We start from the raw sequence: 12,500 nt of genomic DNA on the forward strand, positions 1-12,500 counted from the left end.
ATATATTATATATATATATATATAAAATACCCGTATTGTCACAGTTATGACGAGATTACGGTACATCTTTAGAAAGACGATTTATCCAAGTTCAATGTTGTGCCCACCCCACCCCCCCAAAAAAATAGTGATACTTGATTTAATGTATTTTTTACGAATCTTTCATTGAAACTTACTTAAAGTCCTAATTTCGGTTAACTTGCGGTATAGTGTTTTTTTGTTTATCACTGAAAATTTATATTTAAAAAATATAACAATGTATAAAGACTGATGATGTTTTAAATAAAAATTTTCAGAGATAAAAAATAGTTAAAACCTCAAATATTTTGATATTTCATACATTAAATGATAGAAAATGTTTAAGGCAAGCTTATTTTTCTGTACTGGAGATCATGTGATCAATCACAATTATTGAGCCTTAAAAGTACATTAACTATTATTATATTATTTTTTTTTTAACTACTCTGTAATACCTGTACATCTTTGAAACTTTGCTATTTCGGTTCATATAGTAATACATTAACCACATTGGGTTTTCCCAAATGACTTATAACATCTCTAGACTGACGAGCAGATGATTCTTTATAACTCTGAAAGAGTCTGACTCACCTGAAAATATGAAAATGTATAGTGGAAAAAATTAACAGACCCCTTAACCTCAGAAAGAAAAGGCTCAAGTATTGTCCTATGGTAGGTATAAGACTAGAGAATTAAAGAGCTTGATGAGTGAGTATATGTGTATTCAGTGTATCAGTGAGAGAGAGAGAGAGAGAGAGAGAGAGAGAGAGAGAGAGAGAGAGAGAGAGAGACTCCACACAATTACAGTGAGTACACTACACAGTGCAGAGAAAGAGAGAGAAACTCCCTGCAATTACTTAGACAATTCACTGGAGAGAGAGAGAGAGAGAGACCACAGTCACAGTGAGTACACAGGGAAGAGAAAGAGAGAGTGAGAGACTTCCTACATTTGTTGGGAGCATACAGTTGAGAGAGAGAGAGAGAGAGAGAGAGAGAGAGAGGCTACAGTCACAGTGAGTACCTACACAGTGAAGAGAAAGGGAGAGTGAGAGACTCCCTACATTTATTGGGAGCACACAGTGAAGAGAGAGAGAGAGAGAGAGAGAGAGAGAGAGAGAGAGAGAGAGAGAGAGACTATGACCATGACCACAGTGAAGAGAAAAAGAGACTCAGAGACTTCCTACATTTGTTGGAGCATACAGTGAAGAGAGAGAGAGAGAGAGAGAGAGAGAGAGAGAGCGTACAAGAACCGAAAGAAAAACAGAAATCCTGTTCCCATCACTCACATCCACCTTCACTCCCTGAACGGGGTAGTCCTGCTTCATGGGCCTCTCGTTGGGGACGTAGCGGAAGAACTCACGACCTCCCTTGTACCACTTCACCGAGTACAACCTCTCGCCCTGAAGGTCGAACTCGCACTTGAGGACGGTGCTGTTGCCGCGGTAGACGTGCAGGGGCACCTCGAAATTCCGCATGCGAAGAGCCCAGCCTCCTGAAAAAAAACAAGTGGGTAAACGTTAATGGCGGCGATCTTTATCTGGAAATGCTCTAAAGTGGATATTTGGGATTAAAATCGTTTTCATTACTTGAATTTTTCAGGTAATTTATTAAGGTGATTTTTGTTTAACTTGACTCCTGTGTCTGTCTGTTTTTATGTCTGTTTTGGTCAGACTTGCTTGGTCATTGACATTTAGGCTCTTGAGAAAGAACTGGAGCGTTTATTGTTGTTCAGCGCTTAGAGCAGCGAAGATAGGACGTCAGAGAGAATGGACAGCAAGATAGAGGCGAATCACAATTATGTAAAGGTGTAAACTATTACAAAGAAGTAATAGTTAGAGAGGTAGGAAGCAATTCAAGAGAGGAAGCGGGAATAGGTAAAAAATGGTTGCAGCTAAAGTCCGAAGGGACACTGCAGACACACTTTAGTAATAATGCCTGCAGTGCACCACTTGAGGTATACTGACAGCGCTATCCCACTTCGAGGAAATAAAGTCTCAGATTTGTTTAGGAGTATTATCAATTAATGGGCGTGATTTCAAACTCAGACCTTGACACAAAGTAATCAAAAGGCTCAGCACAGTCGCCAGTCCTAATGGTCAGAGGGATTATCATCAGTAGAGCATAAAACCCGTTATGAATTTCAATTAGAATTCGGCCGCTCTTTACAGAGACCCTACGATGTTAGGACAGAAATTCCAGTGGGAGAGGCAGATATAACAGACCAACGGATTTCCCTTATCTATTGTAATTCAATTATCTTTAGATTAGTCTTGCATCTGTTCTACAATTTCTGTTGGCATAACGGGTTTTCAGGTGAGTCGAGACGATCCTTTGCAACCCTCAAAATTCTAGAATGACCAATTAAGTTGATTAAGTCAATAATAGTTGAAATGAAATTCTCTTCATTTCCCACCGGAACTGGGGTTATGATTGGTTCTCCGAAAGAGGTAATTATTTCAAAATTTACTAATACATTCAAGTTTACATTGTTCTTTCTTCGCTCATTGATGATTCTGAATACACGCTTATTCTCGATCACAGGATTTGGTCTCTTGGTCCATTGCTTTGAGAATCAGGTATTGTGAAATTGCTTCTATTGTAGAAAGGGTTTTTAATATTTATCTGATGCAAGGTTACACACATGTAATGCTCACACATACGTATATATGTATATATACATACATACATTATATCGATATATATCGATATATATGCATATACATACACACACATGTATATATATTTATTTATACATACATACATACATACATACATACATACATACATACATACAGCAATCCCAAACATCAGCATACGCCCGCTGGTGTATTACTGCTAAAGATACAATGAAAGACCCTTTATATGAATGATCTTTGAATCACAATGAATGAACTTCTTTAGGCACAGACTCCTTTTTTTTTTTTTTTTTTTTCTCTCCATATCTCATACAACGGTAAGTATCCTAGACTAATTCGTAATAATTTTTTTTTGCCCTCTTACAAGTCATCTACGATACACACACACACACACACACACACCACACACACACACACACACATATATATATAATAAATAAATATATATATATATATATTATATATACATATATATATATATATATATATATATATATATATATATATATATATATAACACACACACACACACACACACAAGACATTCGGAGAGAAGTGAATACAGGCTAAAGGCGAATAGACAAACAGAATATTCACTGACGGACGTAGGTGACAACATAATACGACCCGCATTAAACACAGCTGTATGAAAACTGTATGAATACTTTTAAAGACAGAAAATACCCTTGAAAAAAATGGGAAATTATTTACCTCGCCGGAGAGCATATTCATTACGGAAAATGGTAAGGAGGAAAATCCCCCGTATTGTAATGAGATGATTAATATGCAATAGATGTAATGACCGTTCATTTCCGGTTCCAATCGCAATGCATCCAGCTGTTCTTTGTGCCGATGATTGCTCTCGCGTTTCTTTTCATGAGAAATCGTGAAAGAAAGGATCTGTTTTTTTTTCTCCGATGGATTTTTGTAAAGTGGATGGTACGAGACCAGGAGTCCGTTTTGTATTTACCTAAAGTAGATATTTCGAGACCAGGAGTTAATTTTATATTTATGTAGAGTGGATAGTTCGAGATCAGGAGTTTCTTTTATATTTATGAAAGTGGATTGTTGGAAACCAGGAGTTCGTTTTATATTTATATAGACCAAATGTTCGAGACCTGAAATTTCTTTTATATATGAGTAAAGTGGACAGTTCGAGACCATATTCCGTTAAATGTTTTTATGTAAAGTTTATAGTTCGAGACGAGAATTCCGTTTAATTTTTTATGTAAAGTGGATCATGTATAGTGGATAGTGCAAGACGAGGAGTCTGTTTAAATAGTATTTATGACATCTCCAAATGAGACCGAAAACAATACTCAGGGAGTTTTAGAAACAGGGCGTGATCCGACCTCCATCTTACTCGGGGGGTCGTGGTAAAATCTACTGTTAAATAGCGCGTCGTTTCACCAACGCAAATGAAAATGAATACACTATATATTATTATAAATAATTGTTCTCTACTGTTTAACATGCACATTGTTAAGTTTTTACATTTTCACTTTAATAAAAGGATCTTAATATCCTATCCTATAATTCCCGTATCTTTAACTCAACGCAAAACACCTTTTTCAGATCTTTTTAGGCTTTTCCATAAGCCTTTCCTACCCCCTGCCCCCAACAGCAACATAGTTTGGAGTCTTACTCCAAAAAATAATTAAAAGATGTCTGTTTTCATAATGATGAAATATGAAGTAATTCACAACTATTTACTTTTATTATCCAGAGATGACGCTAGTGTCATAGGACTTTGAATCCGACTGTACAGTGCTTATTTAGAATTTTTCATTAATGATAAACCAAAATGGCTGGTGAAGAAGAAAAATATAAGGAACGCATTATATAAATTAGATTTATTCAGTGAACCCTTCACAAAGTAGATCTTATTGAAGGCCAACGCAAATATAGCTATATTGTTAACGTCTGACTGTCAGTAATACAAAAGCACACACACACATATATATTTTATCTATATATATATATATATATATATATATATATATATATATATATATATATATATATATATATATATATATATTTATATATAAATATAGATATAGATATAGAAATAGATATACATTTATATAAATTTCTGACTCACATTGGGACCGAAACCAAGTGTCTCAAATTGAAAGGCCAGGGGCCTACTAGTTGACCCACAAGGTTCATAAATAAATTGGAACCAAAGTACTACTATACCTCAGGTGGTTGTTCATGGGCAGTTTGCATACAATCAGATTTTACCCAATTTTCTCACTCATTAGGGCCCCCGAATTTATAGATCATCTAAGAGTCCATAGGTGTGAAATTTCACCACATAGGGTTTATCATATTATATCATAAATTTGTAGACCCAGCACATATCTATTTTCACAGTTTCTTGAAGGGTCTCCCGGATGTTAATCTAGTCGCGAAGGCATTGAAAACCTATAGCGTCGGATATCAACCTCGTCAAGGGTTTTTTTTTTTTTCTTTTTTTGTCTAACTAAGACGCTCATCATTTAACTTCCTTCTCCTCCTCCTCCTGATCTTCGTCCTACTCATTTACCTCGAGGAGGAAAATTTGTCCGTGAAAACTGATACGCGGAAGGAAACTGTTCCAGTTCGAGGAGAACGAGTTCACTGCCTTTCCTTTCGGCCGATTCGATCGTCGGTATTTAGACAGACGGTAAACATGGATATCAGCTTTTGTCTGTAAAATTTGATGAGAGCTTCAGTCTTTTAAAATCTGATGTCAGCTTTAGATTTTGATATCAGCTTTAGGCTTTAAAATTTGATATCAGCTCTAGTCTTTAGATTTTGATATCAGCTAAAATTTGATGTCAGCTTTAGATTTTGATATCAGCTTTAGGCTTTAAAATTTGGTATCAGCTCCAGTCTTTAGATTTTGATATCAGCTTTAGTCTAAAATTTGATATCAGGTCTTGTCTTTAAAATTTGATATCAGCTTTAGCCTTCAAAATTTGATATCACCTCTAGTCCTTAGATTTTGATATCAGCTTAGTCTAAAATTTGATATCAGCTCTTGTCTTTAAAATTTGATATCAACTTTAGCCTTCAAAATTTGATGCCATCCTTTGTCTTTAAAATTTGATGTCATCTTTTAACTTGAAAATTTAATGTCATCTTTTGTCTCGAAAATTTTATATCAGCTCTAGTCTTTAAAATTTGATATTAGCACTGGTCTTTAAAATTGATACCAGATTTAGTATTGAAAACTTGATATCATTCTGTGTCTTTAAGATTGGATATCATCTTTTACCTTTAAAATTTGATGTCATCTTTTGTCTAAAATTGGATATCAGCTTTAGTGTTAAAAATTTGATATGAGCTATAGTCTTTAAAATATAATTCGAGTTTACAAGTTTTCGCTTATAAAACTGCTGTCTAACGTCATTCTGATAACTCCACGCTGTTGAAATTCGCATCGTGATTCCGACAATATTTTTAACTTTCCACAAAAAAAAAAAAAAAAAAAATTACAGAGGCGTTTCAGATTTCCACACACATCCGCCAAGTCGGAGCAATCTGTCCTCTTTTCCACAGGATCCCGTTTCCAGACATATATATATTTGTATGTGTATATATATTTATTTATATATATGATATATATATATACATATATATATATATATATATATATATATATATTTATGTATATATATAATATAAATATATATATATATATATATATATATATATTATATATATCTATATATATGTGTATATATATATATATATATATATATATATATATATATATATATATATATATATATATATATATATATATATATATATATATATATATATATATATATATATATATATATATATATATATATATATATATATATATATATATATTATATATATATATATATATATATATATATATATATATATATAGTAGGTAAAAGCTTCTCTGACGTTCCTGGATTTGAAAGGCTCCATGGGTTCGCGCCCGGGTCCAGGCAAGTCTATTATTGAGAAAAAATTCCCCTTCGGTTAAGCATATATGAAAATATATTAATTCCGAGGTAGAGCGAATTAGATATTAAAGGACATTGTAGCTCGATATGTATATGAATCACGGAAATGTGGTATGACTTATATTTATACACATATATATATATATATATATATATATATATATATATATATATATATATCTATATATATATATATGGATGTATGAGCTTGTGTGTGTGTATGCTCCACTTACACTTTGAAAGGCATTGAGCAGTTTCAACAAAACTTGGTATACATATGACTTACTATCTGGGAAAGAACTCTAAGGGAGTACGACATCACTAGCACGAAAGTGAGGTGGATGTCGTGGGAAATGGGGGGATGTGAAAGGGCTGAAATATAAAAATTACAGAAAACAACATTTGTTGTCTAATCGATAGTTTTCGAGGTTGCTGAGATGAATAGTGACACTCCAGATGCTGCAAGTCTAAGTTCAGCCTCTATGGAAGAAGGTGTATGAAGGGGGTGGGAAGGTGGTGATGTAAAAATAACCGAAACATCAGATATTCGTGTCTAATCCATAGTTTTCGAGGTTGCTGAGATAAATTAGTAACAATTCTGATGCCCTTTAAGTCCAAGGTCAGTCCCCAACAGGGAGTGGGGGTTGAGATGGGGCTGGGAAGGGGACGACATGTAAAAATAACCAAAACGACAGATATTAGTGCCAAATACATAGTTTTCGAAGATGCTGAGAGTAGTGACACTTCCCATGCCTTTTAAGTCCAAGTTCAGCCCTGATAGGTAGGGTAGTGAGAAGGGGTGGGAAGGGGTGATATGTAAAAATAACTGAAACGACAGATATTAGTGCCTATTCTATAGTTTTTGAGGTCGCTGAGAAGGATGCCCTCTCAGTCCAAGTTCTGGCCCAATAGGAAGGTGGGCTGAGAAGGGGTGGGAAGGTGATGACGTAAAAGTAACTGACAACTACATATATTAGTGTCTAATCTAAAGTTTTCCAGATTTCTGAGATGGATAGTGAAACACCCGATGTCCAAGTTCAGCCCTGATAGGAAAGGGGGCTGCGGGGGGGTGAGAAGGGGTGAAAAATAAAATTTCAAAAATGACAGATATTCGAAGTCACTGGGATGAATAGAAACATTCCCGATGCCTTTCAAGTACAAGTACAGCCCTGCTAGGAATGGGGGTGAGAATTGGTGAAATATAAAATGTAGAAAATGCTGGACAATGTAACTGAAGCAATATCTTGACAAGAATTGGGTGAGAGAGAGAGAGAGAGAGAGAGAGAGAGAGAGAGAGAGAGGGTTCTATATATATATATATTATATATATATATATACATATATATATATGTATATATATATATATGTATATATATATATATATATATATATATATATATATATATATATATAGTATATATATATATACATACATAGATACATACTAATACATACATACACACCCCACCCATGGCGAATTTTCGTAGGAAATAGAATATATAATAAAATATATTATAATATATATAGTATATATATATAGAACCCTCTCTCTCTCTCCTCATCTCTCTCTTCTCTCCTCTCTCCTCTCTCTCTCTCTCTCTGCCCCCCTCATTCTCTCTCCCTTCAACCAATTCTTGTCAAGATAATTGTTCCAGTTACATTGTCCAGCATTTCTACATTTTATATTTCACCAATACTCACCCCCATCCTATCAGGGCTGTACTTGTACTTGAAGGGCATCAGGAGTGTTTCTATTCATCCCAGTGACTTCGAATATCTATCATTTTTTAAATTTTATTTTTCACCCCTTCTCAATCCCCGCAGCCCCCTTTCCTATCAGGGCTGAACTTGGACATCGGGTGTTTCACTATTCATCTCATGTATGTATGTATGTATGTGTATGTATACTTCATTCACGATAGTATATATATATATATATATATATATATATATATATATATATATATATATATATATATATAAGGAATGCAGATGTCTATAATACACGTGAGTAAAACAACCGTTAAGACACGTACATATTGTTTAAAACGGTCAAATTTAAAGTGGAAAAAACGTGTTTCAATTTCATCAACAACATTGTCGCGACATCCTCTCCTTCTGCTTATTGAATCTTATCGTGTTAACATTGTCCATTTTATATCACAATTTATAGTAAATCAATGGAGAGCCTCGTGAATTATGCGTGCAGTTGAAGTTTAGTGTGAAGCTGTAACGTTGTGTATCTGGCTGGAACACACACACGTAAACTCACACACACAAACAGACACACACCCACCTCCTTGCATGCAACGTGGATGGTGCTAAGCAAATGCTTCGGTAATGTCTTCGTGATGCGGTGAATTCGCCTACTGTATAATGAAATTACACACCATGTGCATAATGTATTTCTTGCAGGAAATGTTTTTTTTTTTTTTTCTTTTTTTTTTCTTTTACAGGCACCCAAACCTCTGATTCCTGTACAGAGTGTGGTTTTGTTGTAATACCAAGCACCATTCGCAATGTGTGAATAGAAAGAAAAAAAAGAAGAAAACATTGACAGGTAGCTAGAACCACTTCTAAATAATGAGATAATCATAATGAAAATGTGTTAAAGATGGGAATCCCATTTTTTCCATAATATCCAAAGGTTTAGGCAGCGTGTGAGGTTAAGACAGCTTGAAACGTATTTGATGACAAAGCAAAGACTTTTATGCCATGTTGCAGCTTTAAAGGAAATTTTTTAATGTGCATTAAAAATATTAAGGAAATATAGATGAGATATCCTTCGCAAGATTTCTTGAGACGTGCAGTGTGCTATTCCAACTCAGATAGTGTATGCTGAAAAACCTAGAACTAGAATATCTCGGAGAAGGAAAATGCTTAGCAAACATACTTAGTTAAGAGATGATCATTATTCATTATGATTCTGATCGCTAAATGGTAATTGCAGTCTGTATATAGTGCAACGTGTTCCCGACGTATGATAGGGAAGGTATATTTGTGCCTCTAGAAGATAAACTCGTTGAGACATACAAAGCGAGAGCTTTCGAGAACCTGCTCGATTTCAGGAGAATCGAGCATGTTCTTTAAAGCCTTCGTTTGTATATTACACAACTGTGGATGCATTCACCATTATTATTATTATTTATTATTGTTATTATTTGATTGAAGTTCCATTCTTACGGGGAATTTTCACCATTTTTATTTATGGAACTATTCTTATCATATATACTGCATGTCGCTTCATAGGATCAACCTGTCCCGGTGAGAGGGGTTTTGTGGGTGGGGGTCGGGTGAGGTTCCATGTTTTTCAGTCACGATTCTGTCTCATTCTCCTCATCTCTTAGTTTAGAGTGTAACGTGAATATTGTAAAATGGTCAATATCTCTCATTCATTTTCAGTACCAATGTGCAGTTGTTGACTCTTTACCTTCGCGAAACATCATTTATGATAAAAAACCCTGTGGATTGGTTTCAATTAAAACACCGTCCTGGATTCAACAAAGCATTGATGCATTGATTGAATAATATATTGGGTGACGTTTCATACGCGTACCACATAATACAAACATATGGACAATCGTACGGGCGCGATCTCTCTCTCTCTCTCTCTCTCTCTCTCTCTCTCTCTCTCTCTCTCTCTCCTCTCTCTCCCTTTGAAATAATATGGAAATAAAAGAAAATGAATTATTTAGCAAAATATGGTGCGTTGGAAAATTATGGAAAAATTAGGACACCGACTTTGAGAGATTTATAAAGCATTATTATTAGTTTAGAATTATTGCATACCATTCATCGCGGTGCAATGTAAGATGGTCGATACTCACCGTACTCATTCTTTTTCTTATATTATTATTATTACTATAATTATTTTTATTAAAATGAGAGTACATAGACTGTCCAAAATTGTGGTTTTATACGTTGGTCGTGAGGGAAAGTTCTAACCACATGGATATCTACCCACTATATTGAAGTTTGGGTCAGACTGTAGTCATTCTGCTCATTAAGTGACAGTTTCGAGAGAGGCGTACGTCTTACCCATAGACACGTGTTAATACACATTAATATACAGATACGCATACTACTATCTTAATGCTATTCCCTTGCATTTTTATAATTTTTTTATCGATTTGTTATTTTTATTTAATAAGTGAGATCTCTTCTTTCTGTATTTCCCTTTGCCTTCTCTTACTTCCTAATGAGCACCATACCCTTTGGAAGCTCGAAATTCAAGTCAGTGGCTCCTGCGGGCTTGTTCCATACGGATAGGGTTCACCTACCGAATAATAATAGTACTATAATATAATAATGATCATACAGAGCGACAGAAACTTGACTGACTTAGGGTACGCGGGTAATATGTTGTAGTCACAAAAGCACCTCAGGTTTTATCAACTTTGTTCCGTAACACGCTTCATATATCAAGAGAGACAGTAGGAGAACTGGGATGATGAGGAGAGATTATGCTCAAAAGGATGTAATAACATGAGATGAAGAGAGTATCAGCGAGGGTGGGTTGAGTCTTTTAAATCTTCAGAGGCAAAGATATTCGATACAAGTTGTCTCGAGTTAGAATTTAGTGAAAGATTAATAAACGCAAGTAGAACAACGAGCAGGTGAATGTGCTTCGTACTTGACTTAAATAGACCGAATCTGCTTACGGGCGTAAGATTGTATATAACTGTAAGATATGTATTGTTATACGGAAGTGAATCATGGTCAAACAGTGAGCTTACATCTAGAGGATTTTGTTGATTTGAGAATAAAGTTTTGAAAGGAATATGTGATCAAGTGAAAGAAATAGAGTCAGAGATAAAAATGTTTCTGGGTCATCGGGCAGGGTCGATGGATAAATCAGAAAAAAATATTTGATTTCTTCCTCCCATTGTTATTATCATCCCATTTTCCTCCTCTTCCTTTTTTCCAGGAAAATGAAATACTTCTGGAGAAGCACTTTGGGTTAAAAAATGTGCGAGGGAATCTAAATAAATACAGTAATTCAATTAGCGACCCGCAGTCAACTTTGAGGACGAGTTGAATAATCCATCCCTCAGTTTCTCTTTCATTTGGACGTGGAAAGGCAAACGAATGTTGGCTGTACAGAATTGTTTGAGAGAGAGAGAGAGAGAGAGAGAGAGAGAGAGAGAGAGAGAGAGAGAGAGGCCTACTCCAGTGTCAATTCTGATTTGATTTTAGTATACATTCGCCTTTCGTAAGCGTGGACAAGCACAAAGCTAAAAGTGCAAGTAGAAAAAAATATATATATGCGAAAGCATAAAATTCTGCTGAAGAGAAAAGAATGCCACTAACATATAGCTGCAAGAAAGCGTATTATAAATGTTAAAAGAGTAGAAAATACAAATTACTGTGGCTTTGCCTACTAATATACTTATATATATATATATATATATATATATATATATATATAATATATATATATATATGTATTGTATATATATATACATAGATAGGGAAATGGTTTTCCCAGTTATTTTTTCCTGTTTTTTATTGCTTGGGTTACTATGAAAAAAAAAAATCCTAATGGAAATACCGCAATTACCATCTTCCATCGTATTGAAAAGGAATTCAGCTTCATGGTGGAGTTATTTTTATCTGTCGTGACAAAAGGATGAATACCAAAGGATTGCAAGTGATAGCAGGATAACAGATAAATAATCTTTTCTAATATGTGTGTGTAGATTATTCTAGTTATTTACGTCTTCGACACTCACTCGAATATTTTTATTTTATATTAACGAAACAGTTGTCAAATTCGTGTCATATTACTCAAGAATCCAAGACTGAATCATTAGAGTAAGTGATTTCTTTACATGACCTGGCTTCCAGACAT

General features: G+C 34.6%; 1 protein-coding gene across 1 annotated transcript in view; it reads right to left on the reverse strand.

Moving 5' to 3' along the window:
- The window catches only part of LOC135221985 (cell adhesion molecule 3-like), a 618,236-nt gene that overhangs the window by 100,612 nt on the left and 505,124 nt on the right, over window positions 1-12,500 (reverse strand). The window contains 1 exon segment of the mRNA XM_064260087.1: window positions 1,305-1,510. Within this exon segment, the coding sequence (XP_064116157.1) occupies window positions 1,305-1,510 (206 nt within the window).

Source organism: Macrobrachium nipponense, chromosome 3 (assembly GCF_015104395.2).
Source record: "Macrobrachium nipponense isolate FS-2020 chromosome 3, ASM1510439v2, whole genome shotgun sequence".
Lineage (NCBI taxonomy): Eukaryota > Metazoa > Arthropoda > Malacostraca > Decapoda > Palaemonidae > Macrobrachium > Macrobrachium nipponense.